Source organism: Phyllobates terribilis, unplaced genomic scaffold, assembly GCF_046119375.1.
Source record: "Phyllobates terribilis strain yellow unplaced genomic scaffold, ASM4611937v1 Scaffold_8__6_contigs__length_399053987, whole genome shotgun sequence".
Taxonomy (NCBI): domain Eukaryota; kingdom Metazoa; phylum Chordata; class Amphibia; order Anura; family Dendrobatidae; genus Phyllobates; species Phyllobates terribilis.
The window spans coordinates 258,478,652-258,502,021 of NW_027362768.1; the positions used below are offsets into that span (position 1 = coordinate 258,478,652).

Sequence of the window (23,370 nt, forward strand, 5' to 3'; positions counted from 1 at the left end):
GTCAGCTTTTGGACACCCTTGAAGGTGTTTTCTATGTGTTTTTGTTTGCCTGCCATTGGTTTTAACGGTGTTCGAAGGTGTTCGACGAACCGAACCGAACTCGAACACTATGGGGGTGGCTCAACACTAGTAATGTCCTTAAAACAAGTCAAAATGAGGCTCAGTATTGTGTGTGGCCTCCACGTGCCTGTATGACCTCCCTACCACGCCTGGGCATGCTCCTGATGAGGTTGCGGATGGTCTCCTGTGGGATCTCCTCCCAGACCTGGACTAAAGCATCCGCCAACTCCTGGACAGTCTGTGGTGCAATGTGACGTTGGTGAATGGAGCGAGACATGATGTCCCAAATGTGCTCAATCGGATTCAGGTCTGGGGAATGGGCGGGCCAGTCCATAGCTTCAATGCCTTCATCTTGCAGGAACTGCTGACACACTCCAGCCACATGAGGTCTGGCTTTGTCCTGCATTAGGAGGAACCCAGGGCCAACCGCACCAGCATATGGTCTTACAAGGGGTCTGAGGATCTCATCTCTGTACCTAAAGGCAGTCTGGCTACCTCGGGCGAGCTCATGGAGGGCTGTGCGGCCCTCCAAAGAAATGCCACCCCACACCATTACTGACCCACTGCCAAACCGGTCACGCTGAAGAATGTCGCAGGCAGCAGATCGCTCTCCACTTGACTCTGTCAAATCTGTCACATGTGCTCAGTGTGAACCTGCTTTCATCTGTGAAGAGCACAGGGCGCCAGTGGCGACTTTGCCAATCATGGTGTTCTGTGGCAGATGCAAAGCGTCCTGCACGGTGTTGGACTGTGAGCACAACCCCCATCTGTGGACGTCGGGCCCTCATACCACCCTCATGGAGTCGGTTTCTAACCGTTTGTGCAGATATATGCACATTTGTGGCCTGCTGGAGGTCATTTTGCAGGGCTCTGGCCGTGCTCCTCCTGTTCCTCCTTGCACAAAGGCGGAGGTAGCGGTTCTGCTGCTGGGTTGTTGCCCTCCTACTGCCCCCTCCACGTCTCCTGGTGTACTGACCTGTCTCCTGGTAACGCCTCCAGCCTCTGGACACTACGCTGACAGACACAGCAAACCTTCTTGCCACAGCTCGCATTGATGTGCCATCCTGGATGAGCTGCACTACCTGAGCAACTTCTGTGGGTTGTAGAGTCCGTCTCATGCTACCACGAGTGTGAAAGCACAACCAACATTCAAAAGTGACCAAAACATCAGCCAGAAAGCATTGGTACTGAGATGTGGTCTATGGTCCCCACCTGCGGAACCACTCCTTTATTGAGTGTGTCTTGATAATTGCCAATAATTTCCATCTATTGTCTATTCCATTTGCACAACAGCATGTGAAATTGATTGTCAATCAGTGTTGCTTCCTAATTGGACAGTTTGATTTCACAGAAGTTTGATTTACTTGGAGTTATATTCTGTTGTTTAAGTGTTCCCTTTATTTTTTTGAGCAGTGTGTATGTATGTGTGTATATGTGTGTGTATATATATATATATATATATATATATATATATATATATATATATATATATATATATATATATATATATATATATATATATATATATATATATATATATATATATATATATATATATATATATATATATATGTGTATACAGTACAGACCAAAAGTTTGGACACACCTTCTCATTTAAAGATTTTTCTGTATTTTCTTGACTATGGAAATTGTGCATTCACACTGAAGGCATCAAAACTATGAATTAACACATGTGGAATTATATACTTAACAAAAATGTGTGAAACAACTGAAAATATGTCTTATATTCTAGGTTCTTTAAAGTAGCCACCTTTTGCTTTGATGACTGCTTTGCACACTCTTAGCATTCTCTTGATGATCTTCAAGAGGTAGTCACCGGAAATGGTCTTCCAACAATCTTGAAGGAGTTCCCAGAGATGCTTAGCACTTGTTGGCCCTTTTGCGCCTTCACTCTGCGGTCCAGCTCACCCCAAACCATCTTGATTGGGTTCAGGTTTGGTGACTGTGGAAGCCAGGTCATCTGGCGTAGCATCCCATCACTCTCCTGCTTGGTCAAATAGCCCTTACACAGCCTGGAGGTGTGTTTGGGGTCATTTTCCTGTTGAAAAATAAATGATGGTCCAACTAAACGCAAACCGGATGGAATAGCATGCTGCTGCAAGATGCTGTGGTAGCCATGCTGGTTCAGTATGCCTTCAGTTTTGAATAAATCCCCAACAGTGTCACAAGCAAAGCACCCCCACACCATCACACCTCCTCCTCCATGCTTCACGGTGGGAACCAGGCATGCAGAGTCCATCCGTTCACCTTTTCTGCGTCGCACAAAAACACAGTGATTGGAACCAAAGATCTCAAATTTGGACTCATCAGACCAAAGCACAGATTTCCACTGGTCTTATGTCCATTCCTTGTGTTCTTTAGCCCAAACAAGTCTCTTCTGCTTGTTGCCTGTCCTTAGCAGTGGTTTCCTAGCAGCTATTTTACCATGAAGGCCTGCTGCACAAAGTGTCCTCTTAACAGTTGTTGTAGAGATGTGTCTGCTGCTAGAACTCTGTGTGGCATTGACCTGGTCACTAATCTGAGCTGCTGTTAACCTGCAATTTCTGAGGCTGGTGACTCGGATAAACTTATCCTCAGAAGCAGAGGTGACTCTTGGTCTTCCTTTCCTGGGGCGGTCCTCATGTGAGCCAGTTTATTTGTGGCTCTTGATGGTTTTTGCAACTGCATTTGGGAACATATTCAAAGTTTTCCCAATTTTTCGGACTGACTGACCTTCATTTCTTAAAGTAATAATGGCCACTCGTTTTTCTTTACTTAGCTGCTTTTTTCTTGCCATAATACAAATTCTAACAGTCTATTCAGTAGGACTATCAGCTGTGTATCCACCAGACTTCTGCACAACACAACTGATGGTCCCAACCCCATTTATAAGGCAAGAAATCACACTTATTAAACCTGACAGGGCACACCTGTGAAGTGAAAACCATTTCCGATGACTACCTCTTGAAGCTCATCAAGAGAATGCCAAGAGTGTGCAAAGCAGTCATCAAAGCAAAAGCTGGCTACTTTGAAGAACCTAGAATATAAGACATATTTTCAGTTGTTTCACACTTTTTTGTTGAGTATATAATTCCACATGTGTTAATTCATAGTTTTGATACCTTCGGTCTAAATGTACAATTTCCATAGTCAAGAAAATACAGAAAAATCTTTAAATGAGAAGGTGTGTCCAAACTTTTGGTCTGTACTGTACATACACAGAAATACTATAATATCATATAGATATGTATAGTGTCGGACTGGTGTGCCTGGTACCACAGGTAGAATTGACTCTAGTTGCCCACATTACCGCCATATGCAAATACCATTTACTCACTGTCCTCGTTAGATTGGACTATAAAATACGGATGGCTCCTGTTCATCTACCACACCATAACTGGGATGTGCAATTATGGCTGGTTTGTAGGATCAGTGGGGTGTTCGACTACTGGAACCCAAACCAATAGGAAGAACACAAAACTTTTATCTCCCACAGGACACTTTTATCCCCGTTTCAAGATGGAATGACAGGTTGGATGTCTGACCGCTGCTCTTCTCATTCCCTATTGGGCTGCCAAAAAAAGACAAGCACAGTGCTCGGCAGCCACATAGGGTATAAATAAAGTGGTGGTCAAACATGCCAATCCATTCTATCTGGGATAAAAGATACCCATTCTGTCGATCAGTGCAGGTTCCAGCCTATCCTGTCCTGTCAACAAATAACTTGATTTCACCAGAGAACCCCTGTAAGTGCATCTCCGCCACAGTGTAATAGAATGTCACAGGACAGATAGGGGTTAAATTTAAAGTTTTTAATCTCTAATTGAAATAAAGAATCTTCTCCTTATTGATATCAGAGAGAACAAGTGACCTCCATACACATCACAATCCACAATACTAAGAAATACCTAGACCAATCCAACAGACAAGATAGAAATACCACTACACCATGACCAGACCACCTATTACCACCATATAGTGACTGAATAATACAGCATACAAGGGACAAATACTGCCACACCATGACCAGACCACATATTATCACCGCATAGTGACCGAATAATACAACATACAAGGGACAAATATCAACATACCGTGACCAGACCACAATTTACCACCACATAGTGACCGAATAATACAACAAACAAGTGACAAATACTATCGCACCGTGACCAGACCACATATTTCTACCTTCTAGTGAGCAAATAATACAACATACAAGCGACAAATACCGCAACGCCATGACCGGACCAGATGTTACTGTCGCATAGGGACCAACTAATAATGAAATAAAATACTGCCGCACCAAGACTTGACTACATATTACCATCACATAGTGACCAAATAATACCATATATAAGGAACAAATACCACCACACCATGACCAGACCACATATTACCACCAGATAGTGACCGAATAATATCATATACAAGGTACACATACCGCCACTGCATGACCAGAAGACATATTAGCCCTACATAGTGACTAGATCATACTACCATATTGATCATTAACAAAAAGCACAGTACTAATACTAATATCACTAGTGACATTATACACAGGAGCTCTGTAGATCGTACATATTGTATAGCAGTGTTGGAATGGGGTACGAAAGACCCACTACCAACATTGACTCTGGGGGCCCACTGTTCAGTCACATGCAAATAATACATTACCCTCATTCACAAACTACTTATGCTTCTATATAACAATAATAAACTGGATTGATTTTAAATGAATGGTTAAAGATGAGATGCTGCGTTTGTCTTTACATAGTTGTATGGAAATAGGCGGTTTTTCTGCGCTGCTGGTGATATCCCACGAATGGACTCAAGAGATAAAGATGAAATAAAACCTTTTTTTATTTTATGGTTATTAAATCTACACGTTTCAAAGTTATCCAACTTCTTCTTCAGGATACAAACACAAATTTGTTTGTACATAGTGAATCAAATGTCCCCTGTAGGCCAATCCAAGCCTGGTGGATATTGTAAGTGTACAAGTAATACAATGATCATGGGTGACCTTATAAATTGGAGCTGTGTAGATAGAATATAGTACATAGTGTACAGATAATAATTTGATCACGGTAAAATTATACACTGTCGCTCTGTTGATCGTATATAGTATAAGTGTACAGCTAATACAGGGATCACCAGTGAATACAAAGAAGTTCTGTATATAGTGTACAGGTAATACAGTAATCACGGTGACATCATACACAGAAGCTCTGTATATAGTATACAGGGTGGTCCAAAAGTAGGTGGACAGAAAGTGTAATAAGGTTATGAAGGGGGAGATTTATCAAACATGGTGTAAAGTGATTATGTGGAGTGATGAAGCTTCTTTCAAATTCTCCAGCCATATTAACAGATATAATTGTATTTACTGGTATAATGAGAACATGTATTTAACATTAGAGCAACAAAAAAATGAGCCTGGTGTCAATGTTTGGGGTGGTATTTCAAGTTTTGGTGTTATAGGGCCAATATTTTTTGATGGAACAGTCACAGGAGATAAGTATCTTGAAATTCTAATGAATCAAGTTGTTCCCCAGTTACAGCAACAGCCTAATTCAAATTACCTTTATTTCCAACAAGATGGGGCTCCTCCACATTATTCAAGAGTAGTCCGCGAGTATCTTGATGAAACATTTCCTAATAAATGGATTGGCCGAAGAGGCCCACTTGATTGGCCGGCACGTTCACCAGACTTGACCCCAATGGATTTTTTCTTTTGGGGAGTACTCAAGGACAAAGTTTATAGTCGAAAACCAAAAAGTGTCAGTGATTTGAAAAATTACATAAGAGATGCATTTCAAAAAATTAATACCCAAAGAGACTTGTGCAAAAAAGTTTGTCGAAGCGTAAGAGGCAGACTTCAAAGCTGTGCAAATTGTAATGGAAAACAGTTTGAGCACCTGCGTTGATAAAATGTAAGGGCTTCTGTATTATTGTTCAGAATAAAATTTAATTATCAATGTTATGCTTGTGTTAGTAAATATAATTTTATATATAAATCAAAATAAATGTTATTATTTTCTGGCCTCCTACTTTTGGACCACCCTGTATATTGTAAGTATACAAATAGTACAGTGATTACCAGTGACATTATGCACATGAGCTCTGTAAATAGTATATAGTGTACAAGTAATACAGTGATCACAGTAACATTATACACAGGAGCTCTGTAGAAGTATATAGTATATAATTTAAGGGCTACAAATAGTACAGTGATTACCAGTGACATTATAAACAGGAGCTATGTAAATAGTATGTAATGTAGTGGTATCTTACTACATAAAGAGCTTAATGTTGAGGTGTGTTTGAGAAAAATATCAGCTGACGTTGGAGCGATGACTGTTATTGTAGATGACGACAATGAAAGGGGACATTTTCCTACTGAATTTTTAAATAGCTTAACCCCATCAGGCATGCCAAGTCATTGCCTTAGACTTGAGGTGGGCAGCATTATTATGTTGTTGAGAAATTTGATTACAAAATGAGGACTCTGCAATGGTACAAGATTAGTTGTAACATCATTGAATAGAAATGTTCTTGGGGCCGAGATTTTAACAGGATCAGCTGCAGGTGATAAGGCTTACAGAGAGATTTCCACGCCATCTGCCCTGGGCAATTCATTTTCTCAATTGGCAAATGTCTCTGTAATCCTCTAAATTGTATTTTTGATTTCCGTAATGCCATTTACTAATTTATTAATTATGACAACTTTGTTGTGTATCTTGTAAAAAGGCTGAAAGTGATTAGACATGGGTAATTTGAGTTAGTTTTTATAATGTAGAGCACACTTTTCTAGCTTCCGAATTTGTTTCGGAACTCGGGCTGCTAATATATATATATATATATATATATATATATATATATATATATATATATATATATATATATATATATATATATATATATATATATATATATATATATATATAATATTAGTACAGACCAAAAGTTTGGAAACACCTTCTCATTTAAAGATTTTTCTGTATTTTCATGACTATGAAAATTGTACATTCACACTGAAGGCATCAAAACTATGAATTAACACATGTGGAATTATATACTTAACAAAAAGTGTGAAACAACTGAAAATATGTCTTATATTCTAGGTTCTTCAAAGTAGCCACCTTTTGCTTTCATGACTGCTTTGCACTCTCTTGGCATTCTCTTGATGAGCTTCAAGAGGTAGTCACCGGAAATGGTCTTCCAACAATCTTGAAGGAGTTCCCAGAGATACTAAGCACTTGTTGGCCCTTTTGTCTTCACTTTGCGGTCCTGCTCACCCCAAACAATCTCGATTGGGTTCAGGTCTGGTGACTGTGGAGGCCAGGTCATCTGGCGTAGCACCCCATCACTCTCCTTCTTAGTCAGATAGCCCTTACACAGCCTGGAGGTGTGTTTGGGGTCATTGTCCTGTTGAAAAATAAATGATGGTCCAACTAAACGCAAACCGGATGGAATAGCATGCCGCTGCAAGATGCTGTGGTAGCCATGCTGGTTCAGTATGCCTTCAATTTTGAATAAATCCCCAACAGTGTCACCAGCAAAGCACCCCCACACCATCACACCTCCTCCTCCATGCTTCACGGTGGGAACCAGGCATGTAGAGTCCATCCTTTCACCTTTTCTGCGTCGCACAAAGACACGGTGGTTGGAACCAAAGATCTCAAATTTGGACTCATCAGACCAAAGCACAGATTTCCACTGGTCTAATGTCCATTCCTTGTGTTCTTTAGCCCAAACAAGTCTCTTCTACTTGTTGCCTGTCCTTAGCAGTGGTTTCCTAGCAGCTATTTTACCATGAAGGCCTGCTGCACAAAGTCTCCTCTTAACAGTTGTTATAGAGATGTGTCTGCTGCTAGAACTCTGTGTGGCATTGACCTGGTCTCAAATCTGAGTTGCTGTTAACCTGCGATTTCTGAGGCTGGTGACTCGGATAAACTTATCCTCAGAAGCAGAGGTGACTCTTGGTCTTCCTTTCCTGGGGCGGTCCTCATGTGAGCCAGTTTCTTTGTAGCGCTTGATGGTTTTTGCAACTGCACTTGGGGACACTTTCAAAGTTTTCCCAATTTTTCGGACTGACTGACCTTCATTACTTAAAGTAATGATGGCCACTCATTTTTCTTTACTTATCTGCTTTTTTCTTGCCATAATACAAATTCTAACAGTCTATTCAGTAGGACTATCAGCTGTGTATCCACCAGACTTCTGCAAAACACAACTGATGGTCCCAACCCCATTTATAAGGCAAGAAATCCCACTTATTAAACCTGACAGGGCACACCTGTGAAGTGAAAACCATTTCCGGTGACTACCTCTTGAAGCTCATCAAGAGAATGCCAAGAGTGTACAAAGCAGTTATCAAAGCAAAAGGTGGCTACTTTGAAGAACCTAGAATATGACATATTTTCAGTTGTTTCACACTTTTTGTTAAGTATATAATTCCACATGTGTTAATTCATAGTTTTGATGCCTTCAGTGTGAATGTACAATTTTCATAGTCATGAAAATACAGAAAAATCTTTAAATGAGAAGGTGTGTCCAAACTTTTGGTCTGTACTGTATATATATATATATATATATATATATATATATATATATATATATATATATATATATATATATATATATATATATATATATATATATATATTATATACGGTATGCATATACATACACATTCATATACAGTTGAAACCAGAAGTTTACATATACTATATAAAAAGACACATATGCATGTTTTCCTCAATATCTGAGATGAAATCTGAATAAGCCTTTCCCATTTTAGGCCAATTAGGATTACCATAATTTTTAATATTTGCCATTGCCAGAATAATGAGAGAGAGAATGTTTTAAGGCATTTTTATTACTTACATTTCATTAGTATTTGGTACCATTGCCCTTAAACTGAATGACTTGAGTCAAACATTTAGGATATCTTTCCACAAGCTTCTCACAATAGTTGGTCGGAATTTGGGCCCATCCCTCCTGACAAAACTGGTGTAACTGATCCAGGTTTGTAGGTCACCTTGCTCGCACCTGCCTTTTCAGCTTTGCCCATAAATTTTCAATAGGATTGAGATCAGGGCTTTGTGATGGCCACTCCAAAACATTGTTACTATTTTGGCAGTATGCTTCGGCTCATTGTCCATTTGGAAGACCCATTTCCACCCAAGCTTTAACTTCCTGCTTCCTATTTTGTAAAGTGCACCAGTCCCTTCTGCAGCTAAACAACCCCACAACATGATGCTGCCACCCTCGTGTTTCACAGTTTGGGATGGTGTTCTTACGCTTCCAAGCTTCTTCCTTTTTCCTCAAAACGTAACAATGGTCATTATGCCCAAAAAGTCAGATATAGAGAAAAACATGCACATGTGCCTTTTTATATAGTGTATGTAAACTTCTGGTTTCAACTGTACATCCCCCACCCCAGTAGATGAGCAGTGGTTGGCACAGTTCACCTCATAGGACAAATAGAGCCATTTATTTTTTTTAAGTTCCTGTCATCACTCCATGGAGAGATGTAACTCCCATCACGCCCTGATAACTGCCGACCTTCAAGACCTGCTGGATGTTGTAGTTTTCTTGATAGATTGCATTTCACAAAGAAACTTTCATAACCCCTTCACAACATACTGTGTGACGTATATTTACATGTTATGTCGTGTCCTTGCCTTTGATGCGGGCTCAGGAGTTTCAAGGAAGAGGAAGTGGACTCTATAGTATTCAAATATTCCATCTGCAATACGCCCAGTGCCACATACAGAAGAACTACCTGTTCCAAAAGCACCAGAAACATTCTCAGTCGAGTCAAGTGAGGAACAAGAGGGCGCTTGGTGTCATGAAGCATCTTCCTATCATGACTCAGACTTTGTCAGCAACCTCAACTGAACCACACCTTATAATTCAAAGTGAACTAAATGATCTTGTTAGAGATTTGGATATGCCCAAGAGCTACAGCAGTGGAATCTCCTAGCGGGCCATGCTCAGATTTCTTTGTTCCGCAACCGTGATAAAGATCTTGTCCAATATTTCTTCATGGAGGGCGATCTTGTGGAATGCAACAAAATCAACAGTTTAATGGAAACACTGAAGATAAATCATAATCTAGAGGAATGGAGGCTCTTCATCGTTTCGTTCAAAGCAAGCCTAAAAGCTCTCTTACTGCATAATAGCAATGCGATACCTTCAATCCCAGTTGGTTATGCAGTCCACATGAAAGAAACCTATGACAACATGATATAGCTGTTGAGGTGCCTGAACTATGAGCAAAAATTTGTGGCCCCGCTGTGGTGACTTAAAGGTGGTTGTCCTCTTACTTGGTCTCCAGGGTGGATACACAAAGTGTTGCTGCTTTCTGTATGTGGGGGATAGTCGTGCAAGAGAAAATCACTACAATTAAATAGACCAGCCTCTCCGACATTCACTTCAGTCACAAAGTAAAAATGTCCTGCATCACTTGTTGACCCACATAAGATTTTACCACCATTGTATATCAAGTTGGGCCTAATAAAGACCTTTATAAAAGCAATAGATAAAATTACAAAAGCATTTAAGTATCTCATTGATAAATTTCCAAGGCTGAGTGACGCTCTGTCCTGGGCCCTGTGTTGTTCAACATCTTCATCAATGAGTTAGATGAAGGAATTGAGGGTAAACCGATTAAATTTGCTGATCACACAAAGCTAGGAGGGATAGCTAATACTAGAGAAGAGAGAGAGAGGATTCAAAAAGATCTGGAACTTTTGGCAGCAACGAACAGAATGGTTTTTAACATGGCGAAATGCATATATAGAATAGGAGGAATAAGGCTAAGCAACAACACATGTGAAAAAGACTTGGGTGTACTAATAGATCACAGACTGAACATGAGTCAACAGTGTGATGCAGCAGCAAAAACGCAAACACAATTCTGGATTGCATTAACAGAAGCATACAGTCAAGATCACGTAAAGTAGTTATCCCTCTCTACACCTCTTTGGTCAGACTTCATCTGGAATACTGTGTCCAGTTCTGTGCACCACATTTTAAAAATGACATGAAAAAACAAACTGGAGCAAGTTCAGAGAAGAGCGACCAGAATGGTGATTGGTCTGCAAACCATGTCTTATGAGGAACGGCTAGATGATTTGGGAATGTTTAGCTTGCAAAAGAGAAGACTGAGAGGAGACTTAATAGCTGTCTTCAAATATCTCAAGGACTTTCGCACTGTAGAGGGATCGGCTTTATTCTCATTTGCAGGAAGAAAGGCTAGAAGCAATGGAATGAAACTGAGTGGGAGAAGATATAGATTAGATATTAGAAAAAACTTTTTGACAGTGAGGGTGATTAATGAGGGGAACAGGCTGCTATGAGAGGTGGTGAGTTCTCCTTCAATAGAAATCTTCAAAAAGAGGCTGGACAGACATCGGTCTGAAATGTTTTAATGAATCCTGCATTGAGCAAGGGGTTGGAACAGATGACCTTGGAAGTCCCTTCCAACTCTACATTTTTATGATTCAATGATAAGCAATGTTAAAGGAAGGAGTCTTTATTGGACCTCAGATTCGTAAGCTTCTTTAAGATGAGGAGTCTCTCAGTTTTTACAGGGTTAAAAAAAAGGCTCCATGGGTAGCATTTGCATCAGCGGTAACTTATTTTTTGGGAAACTCAAGAGAAGATAACTATGAAAAGTTGGTGGAAAATCTCCTCAAAACTTATAAGGATCTTGGCTGAAACATGTCCTCAAAGATTAATTTCTTACATTCGCATCTAGACTTTTTTTCCTCCAAATTGCGGAGCAGTGAGCAACAAGCACGATGAGAGATTTTATCAAGATATTGTGGCTATGGAGAAAATATATCACGGAAACTGGAATCCATCAATGCTTGCAGATTACTGTTGGGCAATTGTAAGAGATGATACGAAGCAGGAGTACAAGAGACTAGTAAAAAGAGTTTTGAAACAAACAATTTGTGGTCAGGAACGGAGCGCTAGGTAGCAAGGAGACTCTCAGAGAGGCGATGTTATTCAGACCTGTTTATTACACAATCACCGCGTTTGGACAGCGGCCTGCGGTCTTCCTCAGGTGGCAAGGAGACTCTCAGAGAGGAAATGTTATACAGACCTGTTAATTACACAATCACCGCGTTTCAACAGCAGCCTGCTGTCTTCCTCAGGTGGGCTTAAAACCACCTGAGGAAGACAGCAGGCCACTGTCGAAACGCGGTGATTGTGTAAAAAACAGGTCTGTATAACATCTCCTCTCTGAGAGTATTTTTGCTACCTAGCGCTCTGTTCCTGACCACAAATTGTTTGTTTCAAAATTTGCCTTTCCCGACCTTGGGATTGTGGTTGGAGCTGCTTGGAGCTGTTAGTGAGCTCTCAAGAGCCTTCCAGGACCTTAAATGACAATTATCCGGAAACGCCGACGTCAGTTGACCGGGACTCCGTACCACATGACCTCACCGGGAAGGAGGATGGGGCAGTGATCCTGCAGCAGCCCGAAGCCTCTTAATATCGTGCCGTTGCCAGTGTTGTGCAAGGGTGCACAACCGCACCAGGTGAGCGGATAATTCCCCACCTTAACACATTTCCCCACTAGACCACCGGGTGCTTCTTAGGGTGCGCCTCTCTGCTTTTTGTATTACAAGTAAAAAGTCACTGAATGAGGACCAAATTTTGTAGTGTAAGTTCTGTAATTATTTATAATTCGCAATAGTGTTTAGACATGTTTTACTTATATGAATGGTTGCTAAATTTCCTCTAAATAGCAGAAAATTGTCACAAAAATACTCTGCATCTTTATATTTGCAAAATTAATGTTTCAAGTACTGAAACTTTTATGCATTAATTATATGTAGCAGTAAAAGGCAAACTCTTTGATATCATAGAAACAAGAGACAACTAAAAATTGTCATTGTCAAATTTGAATTCAGGAGGTCAAAATCATTAAGAAATGGCCGGTTTCATAACTGAGCCTGACAACTTTTGAAAATATGTAGCACAGTGTTATGAAATAATTTATAGCTTTACTAAGGGACCTGTTAATGAATGTAGCTGGAGGCAAGCATCATCACTATTCTGTGTGCATTCATCTATAAATGATTGGTAAATCACAATAATAAAATAGATTACTATTATGTAGATAAATACCTAAAAAAAGTTTTGATGAAAATTCACTACCCGTGTAAAACATGTTGGGGTGGACTGAAGTGTAAAAGAGATTAGTGTGGGCTTTAATAGAAAAGTGCAATTTGCAGTCCAGAATGTTTCATTGTACTGCATAATATTATACCTAGCCAGGCTTTCTGCAATTCATTGCAAGAGTAGGTTTACCTCTTAAATGACTAGTAAAAATCTACTTGATTTGTGGCTATAGATATTATTGGATGCTGTATTACATTTACTTGACAAAGGGCGTACTGTACATACCATAGATGCAGAAAATGTGGCTGGTATGAGGCTCCTGGAGAGATGGAGCTTAGCGCTCATCCATGGTCTTCGCTCTCCAAAGTCACTGCATTTTTAACAAGGAAGGGGGTCACGGTATGGGACTGAAAACAAACAGGAGCTCCTTCTGTCTTGGGTAGAAAAAAACAACATAATTCAGAAGCCATTGTGAGTGTATAAAACTGTATATTGTATTGAAATGTACCAGGTTTATGCAATTTCACTTCTATTGAAATAGAAAATATTTATCTTTGTATATCTAGAATATCTATATACGAAAATGATGCACATTCCATAGTAACATATGAACAATTGTACAAAATATTTTCACATAGGGAGTAATATAAATAACCCATACACAGTGGCAAAGCCCCAGCGTTCATTCACCACAATTGTATTATATTATGCCTTATCTATACATGTAGCCTGAAATGTCAGTATATTATTGTGCACAATTAGATGGTCAGTTACCTGGAAGCAATATTGTAAAAAGACTCCTCTTTGGAATGGCATCCACCCTGACACGCGTTTTCAGTGCTCAGCCTTCGTGTGTGGATTATGCATATTACTCCCTATGACAAAATATTTTGTACAATTGTTCATATGTTACTATGGAATGTGCGTCCTTTTCTTTATGTGTATGTATACCACCCCTCCCCCCAACTTTTGGTCTCTCAATTAAATTTTTAATTATTTGATAAATACAGTGGACACGGAAAGTATTCAGACCCCTTTAAATGTTTCACTCTTTGTTTCATTGCAGCCATTTAGTAAATTCTAAAAAAGTTAATTTATTTTCCTCATTAAAGTACACTCTGCACCTAATCTTGACTGAAAAAAAAACAGAAATGTAGAAATTTTTGCAAATTTATTAAAAAAGAAAAACTGATATCACATGGTCATAAGTATTTAGACCCTTTGCTCAGACACTCATATTTAAGTCACATGGTGTCTATTTCCTTGTGATCCTCCTTGAGATGGTTCTACTCCTTCATTGGAGTCCAGTTGTGTTTAATTAAACTGATAGGACTTGATTTGGCAAGGCACACACCTGTCCATATAAGACCTCACAGCTCACAGTGCATGTCAGACCAAATGAGAATCATGAGCTCAAAGGAACTGCCCACGGAGCTCAGAGACGGAATTGTGGCAAGGCACAGATCTGGCCAAGGTTATAAAAGAATTTCTGCATTACTCAAGGTTCCTAAGAGCACAATGGCCTCCATAATCCTTAAATGGAAGAAGTTTGGGACCACCAGAAGTCTTCCTAGACCTGGCAGTCAAGCTAAACTGAGCAATCGTGGGAGAAGAGCCTTGGTGAGAGAGGTAAAGAAGAACCCCAAGATCACTGTGGCTGAGCTCCAGAGATGCAGTAGGGAGATAGGAGAAAGTTCCACAAAGTCAACTATCACTGCAGCCCTCCACCAGTCGGGCCTTCATGGCAGAATGGCCCAACGGAAGCCTCTCCTCAGTGCAAGACATATGAAAGCCCGCATAGAGGTTGCTCAAAAATTCATGAATAACTCCCAGACTATGAGAAATGAGATTCTCTGGTCTGATGAGACGAAGATAGAACTTTTTGGTGATAATTCCAAGTGGTATGTGTGGAGAAAACCAGGCACTGCTCAACACCTGCCCAATACAATCCCAACAGTGAAACACAGTGGTGGCAGCATCATGGTATGGGGAAGTTTTTCAGCTGCAGGGACAGGACGACTGGTTGCAATTGAAGGAAACATGAATGCGGCCAAGTACAGAGATATCCTGGATGAAAACCTCTTCCAGAGTGCTCTGGACCTCAGACTTGGCCGAAGGTTCACCTTCCAACAAGACAATGACCCTAAGCACACAGCTAAAATAGCAAAGGAGTGGCTTCAGAACAACTCTGTGACCATTCTAGACTGGCCAAGCGAGAGCCCTGACCAAAACCCAATTGCGCATCTCTGGAGAGACCTGAAAATGGCTGTCCACCAACGTTCACCATCCAACCTGATGGAACTGGAGAGGATCTGCAAGGAAGAATGGCAGAGGATCCCCAAATCCAGGTGTGAAAAACTTGTTGCATCATTCCCAAGAAGACTCATGGCTGTACTAGCTCAAAAGGGTGCTTCTACTCAATACTGAGCAAAGGGTCAGAATACTTATGGCCATGTGATATTTCAGTTTTTATTTTTTAATAAATTTGCAAAAATTTCTACATTTCTGTTTCTTTCAGTCAAGATGGGGTGCAGAGTGTACTTTAATGAGAAAAAATTAACTTTTTAGAATTTACCAAATGGCTGCAATGAAACAAAGAGTGAAAAATTTAAAGGGGTCTGAATACTTTCCGTACCCACTGTACTTAGGACAATTGATCGTTGTTTTCTTCCTTGCGTTTGCATTGATATATTTATGCAATCTGTCCTTGAATTTTATAATAATCCTACTATATGACTGCATGATAATCATTTTACTAGAAATGTCTTAAACATATATATAATAGGCATGCTACGTTATCCCAGTAGTAAGTTTTGATATATCTATATACATCTATCTATGTTTATATACTTACATATATGTGTGGGTATATATATATATGTGTGTGTGTGTGTGTGTGTGTGTGTGTGTGTGTGTGTGTGTGTGTGTGTGTGTGTGTGTGTGTGTATGTGTATGTATGTATGTGTGTATATATATATATATATATATATAATACAGTTATATGAAAAAGTTTGGGCACCCCTATTAATCTTAAGCTTAATGTTTTATAAAAATTGGTGTTTTTGCAACAGCTATTTCAGTTTGATATATGTAATAACTGTTGGACACAGTAATGTTTCTGCCTTGAAATGAGGCTTATTGTACTAACAGAAAATGTGCAATCTGCATTCAAACAAAATTTGACAGGTGCATAAGTATGGGCACCCTTATCATTTTCTTGTTTTAAATACTCCTACCTACTTTTTACTGACTTACTAAAGCACTTTTTTTTGGTTTTGTAACCTCATTGAGCTTTGAACTTCATAGCCAGGTGTATGCAATCATGAGAAAAGCTACTTAAAGTGGCCACTTGCAAGTTGTTCTCCCGTTTGAATCTCCTGTGAAGAGTGGCATCATGGGCTCCTCAAAACAACTGTCAAATGATCTGAAAACAAAGAATATTCAACATAGTTGTTCAGGGGAAGGATACAAAAAGCTGTCTCAGAGATTTAACCTGTCAGTTTCCACTGTGAGGAACATAGTAAGGAAATGGAAGAACACAGGGACAGTTCTTGTTAAGGCCAGAAGTGGCAGGCCAAGAAAAACATCAGAAAGGCAGAGAAGAAGAATGGTGAGATCAGTCAAGGACAATCCTCAGACCACCTCCAGAGAGCTGCAGCATCAACTTGCTGCAGATGGTGTCACTGTGCATCGGTCAACTATACAACGCAGTTTGCACAAGGAGAAGCTGTATGGGAGAGTGATGCAAAAGAAGCCGTTTCTGCAAGCACGCCACAAACAGAGTCGGCTGAGGTATGCAAAAGCACATTTGGAGAAGCCAATTTCTTTTTGGAAGAAGGTCCTGTGGACTGATGAAACCAAGATTGAGTTGTTTGGTCATACAAAAAGGTGTTATGCATGGCGGCAAAAAAACACAGCATTCCAAGAAAAACACTTGCTACCCACAGTAAAATTTGGTGGAGGTTCCATCATGCTTTGGGGCTGTGTGGCCAATGCCGGCACCGGGAATCTGGTTAAAGTTGAGGGACGCATGGATTCCACTCAGTATCAGCAGATTCTTGAGAATAATGTTCAAGAATCAGTGACAAAGTTGAAGTTACGCAGGGGATGGATCTTTCAGCAAGACAATGATCCAAAACACTGCTGCAAATCTACTCAGGCATTCATGCAGAGGAACAATTACAATGTTCTGGAATGGCCATCCCAGTCCCCAGACCTGAATATCATTGAACATCTGTGGGATCATTTGAAGAGGGCTGTCCATGCTCGGCGACCATCAAACTTAACTGAACTGGAATTGTTTTGTAAAGAGGAATGGTCAAAAATACCTTCATCCAGGATCCAGGAAATCTTTAAAAGCTACAGGAAGCGACTAGAGGCTGTTATTTTTGCAAAAGGAGGATCTACTAAATATTAATGTCACTTTTCTGGTGAGGCGCCCATACTTATGCACCTGTCAAATTTTGTTTGAATGCAGATTGCACATTTTCTGTTAGTACAATAAACCTCATTTCAAGGCATAAACATTACTGTGTCCAACAGTTATTACATATATCAAACTGAAATAGCTGTTGCAAAAACACCAATTTTTATAAAACATTAAGCTTAAGATTAATAGGGGTGCCCAAACTTTTTCATATAACTGTATATATGTGTGTGTATGTATGTATATATATTTAAATATAGATATTAGAGATGAGTAAATAAATTAGAGCGTGATTGAATTCTTCACGAATTTTACAAAAATCTGCATTAGCCAAAGTGTAGACTTTTTGTAATGCGCTTCCACTCAGATAAGGCAAAATGGCTGGTACTGTCCGTTATTGACCATAAAGGGCAGTCAAAAGGTTAAAAAAATACAAAAAATCCTTATACTCACCTTAGCGCTCACCTCTCTGACTCCAGAGCTTAATAATGGACATTAAATTTAAAGACTGGTTTTCCATTTTTAATATGGCATGATTTTTACATTTTTAGGGGAAATGGAGGAGCTGGAAGCCCTCTGGTTAACTGGCATTTGCCATAATGAGAAGAATGAGGTTATGAGCAGTCAGCTGGATATTGACAACATGGCTGGAGTCTTTTACATGCTGGGCGCCGCTATGGCTCTGAGTCTCATCACATTCATCATGGAGCACCTCTTCTTTTGGCAATTCCGTCACTGCTTTATGGGAGTTTGTTCTGGAAAGCCAGGCCTGGTATTTTCTGTCAGCAGGGTAAGTACAAAACATATCAGATATTTTATTGTCCATCATATTCTTAGTTCAATAGATTGTATTACAATGTATAGGACATGATTTTTCCCACAGATTGTAAGGCAGTCAAGAATACAACTTCAGTTACTGATGTGGAATTGCTGAGAAATTTACTGCAGTTACCCATAATACTTAGTAGTCTTGCTATCTTGGCCAACACGGTAGATATAGAGCAGGTAGCTAAAAAAAAAAAAAAAACCTTCTGCCAATTTATTTTTGTCCTTCATTACAGAACTGCATTTTCTTGAATGACATTCTCAAGGTGCATATATATATATATTATTATTTTGTTTTAATCTAAATATACTTTATCTATGTCCCTGCAAATCCCAAGGCTCATCACATTTCTGTCAGGGTCCCTTTATTTTTGACAGCAAAAATATCACTGGAGCCCGTAGCATGAAAAATGCCTTATATTTTCAAATACTAGCCAACATTATACTTTGGTCATGCTGTGACATTTTTTTTATAAAAGTACTAAGAATTATGCAGTGATCCAAAACAGAAAGACAACTACTTTGCTTAAAAATCATCTGACACTTTATTAAGAATATATATATAAGCAGGAATACCAGAGAAGTATCAAAGCATGTATAATTAAAAACATGAATAATGATGCCAAATAAGAAAAATGTATATATATATAACAGGAATGGTGAGCAGTGTAAAATAAAAGAAATCCATTAAAGACATTAGAAGGCAGCACACCATACTATGCAAAGGAGCAGTATCATTAAAAGTACACTTAATGCGAAAATAATGCATTAAAGTGTCTTTATTCTTCAAACTACAGAATGGACGTTAGTAATATAGTATCTAGATGTCCTTTTATGCCATTTTATATTTAATAAACTTAATGATAGATACATTCCATAACTGATAACTATGGACTCTACTTAATTGTAATAATTAAGTATCTGCAGGTTTTGAAGAGATGAAAATGGATTACAGTTATTGTAAGTAATATTGAAGTCCGATACAATATTTAAAAGACTAACGTATAAGATACAAGTATGAATAAGTCTAAAAAAATCATTATTGGGTAAATGGACCCTGTAAAACACCATAATACCCAATGAGTTCTTATTACGGGCCTTCAAATACTGCATTTTTTGGACTTCAGGATGTATCCGATGCAGGTTTTAGATTACAGAAAACAGGAAAAAAATTATTTTTACTAATTAAAACTTTGTAAGGAAGAAAGGGTTAATGTCACTAGCGCTGCACAGGTCACAGAACAGAGGGATAGGATACAGCAGCTGTACATTCCTTTGTATAATATGTAATCTTACCGAAAGGATCTGTATTACAGTAATGTGCACAAGGCTTTATAATGGTAGGCACTTTAATAACACTATAAAAGGGTTATTCCTAGAATAGCATTATTTTTCACAAAGCACAGTAAATGCTTTCTTATTCTTAATATATAGACTAAACCCAAGATAACTTTTCTTTTTTTTTTACCTTTGTGTCTTTTTTCATCTTTGTTTGCCCCTCTGTGCATCCAGCTTCACATAACAGAATGGTCAGCCTTATTTTTATCTGCTAAAACTAAACTTCCCAACAACATTGCTTCTCCTCAGTGCTGCAGACCCCTCCCTCTGTCTCCAAGGTGCTCCTGACTAGCCCCCTAAGTGTACTATTCACCTCTGTGCACTCTCTGCTCCTGTACAGTATCCTGCCTGACCAATTTTAACTTCTTCCATCTACATCATAATAGCTGAAGTATGGTTTTAAAATATTAGCTGGTTCTAATGTAAGCATGTTGCGTGGATGCAGATAATGAGGAGACCGTGATACTTAACCAACACTATTTAACACAAAAAGGAAAATCTATTTATAAGTATGTATATGCAAGTAAGCACTATATGGCGGGTTACAGGAACAGGGTCAATACAATATATTATGACAGCAATACAACTGAATACAATATCTATCAGTTAAACGACTGTTAATGCCTTTATGTCTCAACTTCACGGGCATCACTCTCCGTACTGGGCCCGTCTCCGTCAAAGTCTCTATAAACACCTCTGATCATTGCACTGGCCCTAGCGTCGGGTCACCGGTATGTCCTGCTAGGCCGCAAGTAGGACAAGATATGCGAGTCACTGGGTATACAGTATGCTCGTCACACTGGCCATCTCCATTCTCTTCTCCAGCCAAAACCCTGTATCATACGTCTGCGCTGGAAGTAATGGCGCACAGGAACGGTCCTATGCTACAGCCAGATCGTCTCCTGAACCCGGTTTGAATCTGGTCACAGACTTCTACTTGCGTGGGGTATGAATCTTCTAGTGGTGCAGAGTATGAATCTGCTACTGGCGCGGGGTACGGATCTTCTACTGGTGCTACTTATGGTCACGGATCTTCTCATCAGCTCAGGTCACCGATCTTCCTCTCAGCTCAGGCCTTCTCTGACATCTCATCAGTACCGGGCTCTTCTGTGGCGATGGTGACTGTAAGCCCATATAGCAGCCACATGACCTGTCCTGGTCCAAGTTCTGGCGCCAACTGCCCTTCTCAGCCCAGCCTGGCCTTTTATAATTAGTCACTGCGACACAGGTGTCACCTTACCTGGGTGTCATCTTTCAACTCTTCCTCTCGGAAAATAGAATTCCCCTATTTAGTTCCTACTACTGTAATTCTTCCTTTACTCTGTTTCACCTTTGACCAGCAGATGGCAGTGTTTGTTTGCAGTTATTCAGCTAGGCATCAACTATACTCATCTCTCTACACTAACAAAACTCAATAGTCCAATACATGTCCATAACGACAGTACAGATTTTTATTTGTTGCCTGCATCCGACTGATCAGTGATGCAAACCTACACATGCCACTATATTGATGCATATAGCAGAAGATAATCCTCTACCATATGTATAAATAGAGAGGCATTTGTGGTTTCACATCACTGAACTATCAACAACAGGCAAAAAACACAGCTTAACTAATCTCAGCGCCTGTATACAGAGTCCCATACTACAATATATCTCTCCTCACAGCCCCTGTATGTAGCGCATCCTTCCGCACATCGCTCTTCTTAGTTATCAGCACACAAACACCATTGCTTCCTGGTATGAGCTCCAGTACTGTAATGAAGGAGGCTCCACTATCTTCTGTGACATCATCCATCATGGCAGAAGCTCTATTCTAGACCCAGCACAGCTATGCTGACTGGATGCTGGCTAGGAGTGACCTCAATGTGCATGATCGACTAGGGCCCCTGAAATTATAGTATGGTTCCAATGGCAACTGAATAGTAAATAGAGCCTAGAGTGTTATCCTTAGGTGGGTGATATGTGCAGGACGGGGCAGATTTAAAAATCAATGAATGTATGTGTACGTTATTATAAGATCACATTGTGAATTTGGGAATAACCCTTTAAAGGTTGAACAAAACAACGTTGAACCGAGTGAGAAATCTACAGATTTCATTACCATCTGTTTAACATCTGCAAGTTGCATCTTATATATACGTAAAACTGCTCTAGTATTTTTTCCTGTCCCCTGAACTGAAAAAATGCCTAATGAGGGTAAAGCTGGCGAACACAGTGAATGGACCTCTGGTAGATACTGTACACATTGTATTCAAAAACAGGAAAACCTCAAGTCTTAAAGCTATTTAAAAATATGCAAATATTATTTAAAAAAAAACAGTATGATCAATAAAAAACAATTAATGTAAGATACAACCACCCGAATAAAGCTACAGGTAGCATCGGTTACTATAGTGGATGCCTTTGCGGATGTAAGCAACCTGTTTAGATATCTCATGTCACTTTATTATTATAGTTGTATCTTGAGTGGATTGTTTTAGAATTGATCCTATTGTTTTTAATATGTGAATAAAATAATATATCTCTAAATAGAGTTATGGCTCGCGGTTCTCCTGTTTTTGAGTATTGCATATTTTCAATGATAAAGTTTTATATTTTTTTGCAATTGGATTTTAATTCAGAAATGTTTTACTGGCATTATATTGGTATAAAATATACGATTTGCTGTAAAATATATTGAGCATGTGCTTGGTAATACAGTTGATAATAGCATTTTATGAGCTGCAGAATTGAGACAAAGTTATGGTGACAGTCAGCTGAACGCAGGGAGGTCAGCAGAAAATCATTCGAAGAAGGAACTGTGAATTATTTTGTTCCATTTATGTTTCTTTCATGTTATCATTAGAGTTAAATGCAAATGGCAATGCAAAATGCACACCAGCTGCTACCCACTAGACCAACGCTATGGAGATTTCCAATAAAATCTAGTGGCTATTTTCTAGGATTGCACTGGCTGTAGTTACAGTGTTACAGCATGAGCCACAGAAGTCAGTTATAAACGCATAATTGATTTCAGCAGCTAAAATCCGTTACCAGACTGTCACAAGCATTTAGTTAGTATCAAACCAAGCTGAGCTGGCAAAACTGTTCACAAATTATAGCACTTGGCCGGTGCTCCTGGCATAGGGGATATAGGCAATTCTGCCAGTCTCCTCCCAAATCTACTCTAGTTGTTAGCTGGTGTCATTTGAAGAAATGTAAAAAAAAGAAATCTTTTAGTGTATTTTTAGTGTACAGTAAAGTTGTATTATGTTTAGGCCAAAAGAAAAAAATTAGGCAGTGATCAGCTTTTGGTGTTTTATAGGGTTTAGAACTCTGACATCTTTCTAAATGAAGAAATGATTATAATCATCAGATTACAATCTACAGCTTGCTCTGTTCTTTGTTCATTTTCTTGAATATACTGTTATTACTTCTTTGTATACTATATATTTGGTTACAAGTAGTGATGAGCAAGCATGCTCGCTACTCGAGATTTATGAGCATGATCGGGTGTTTTCAGAGTATCTTCAGCACTCTCGGGTGTTATGGTTGAGTCACGCTGTGCACATGATTTGCGACTGTTTAACAGC

General features: G+C 39.3%; 1 protein-coding gene across 1 annotated transcript in view; it reads left to right on the forward strand.

The window, feature by feature from the left end:
• Positions 1-23,370, forward strand: part of GRIN2B (glutamate ionotropic receptor NMDA type subunit 2B) — a 794,048-nt gene that overhangs the window by 760,713 nt on the left and 9,965 nt on the right. Inside the window, exon 13 of the mRNA XM_073644181.1 lies at positions 18,184-18,422. Coding sequence (XP_073500282.1) covers positions 18,184-18,422 — 239 coding nt within the window. The remainder of the gene's footprint in view (positions 1-18,183; positions 18,423-23,370) is intronic.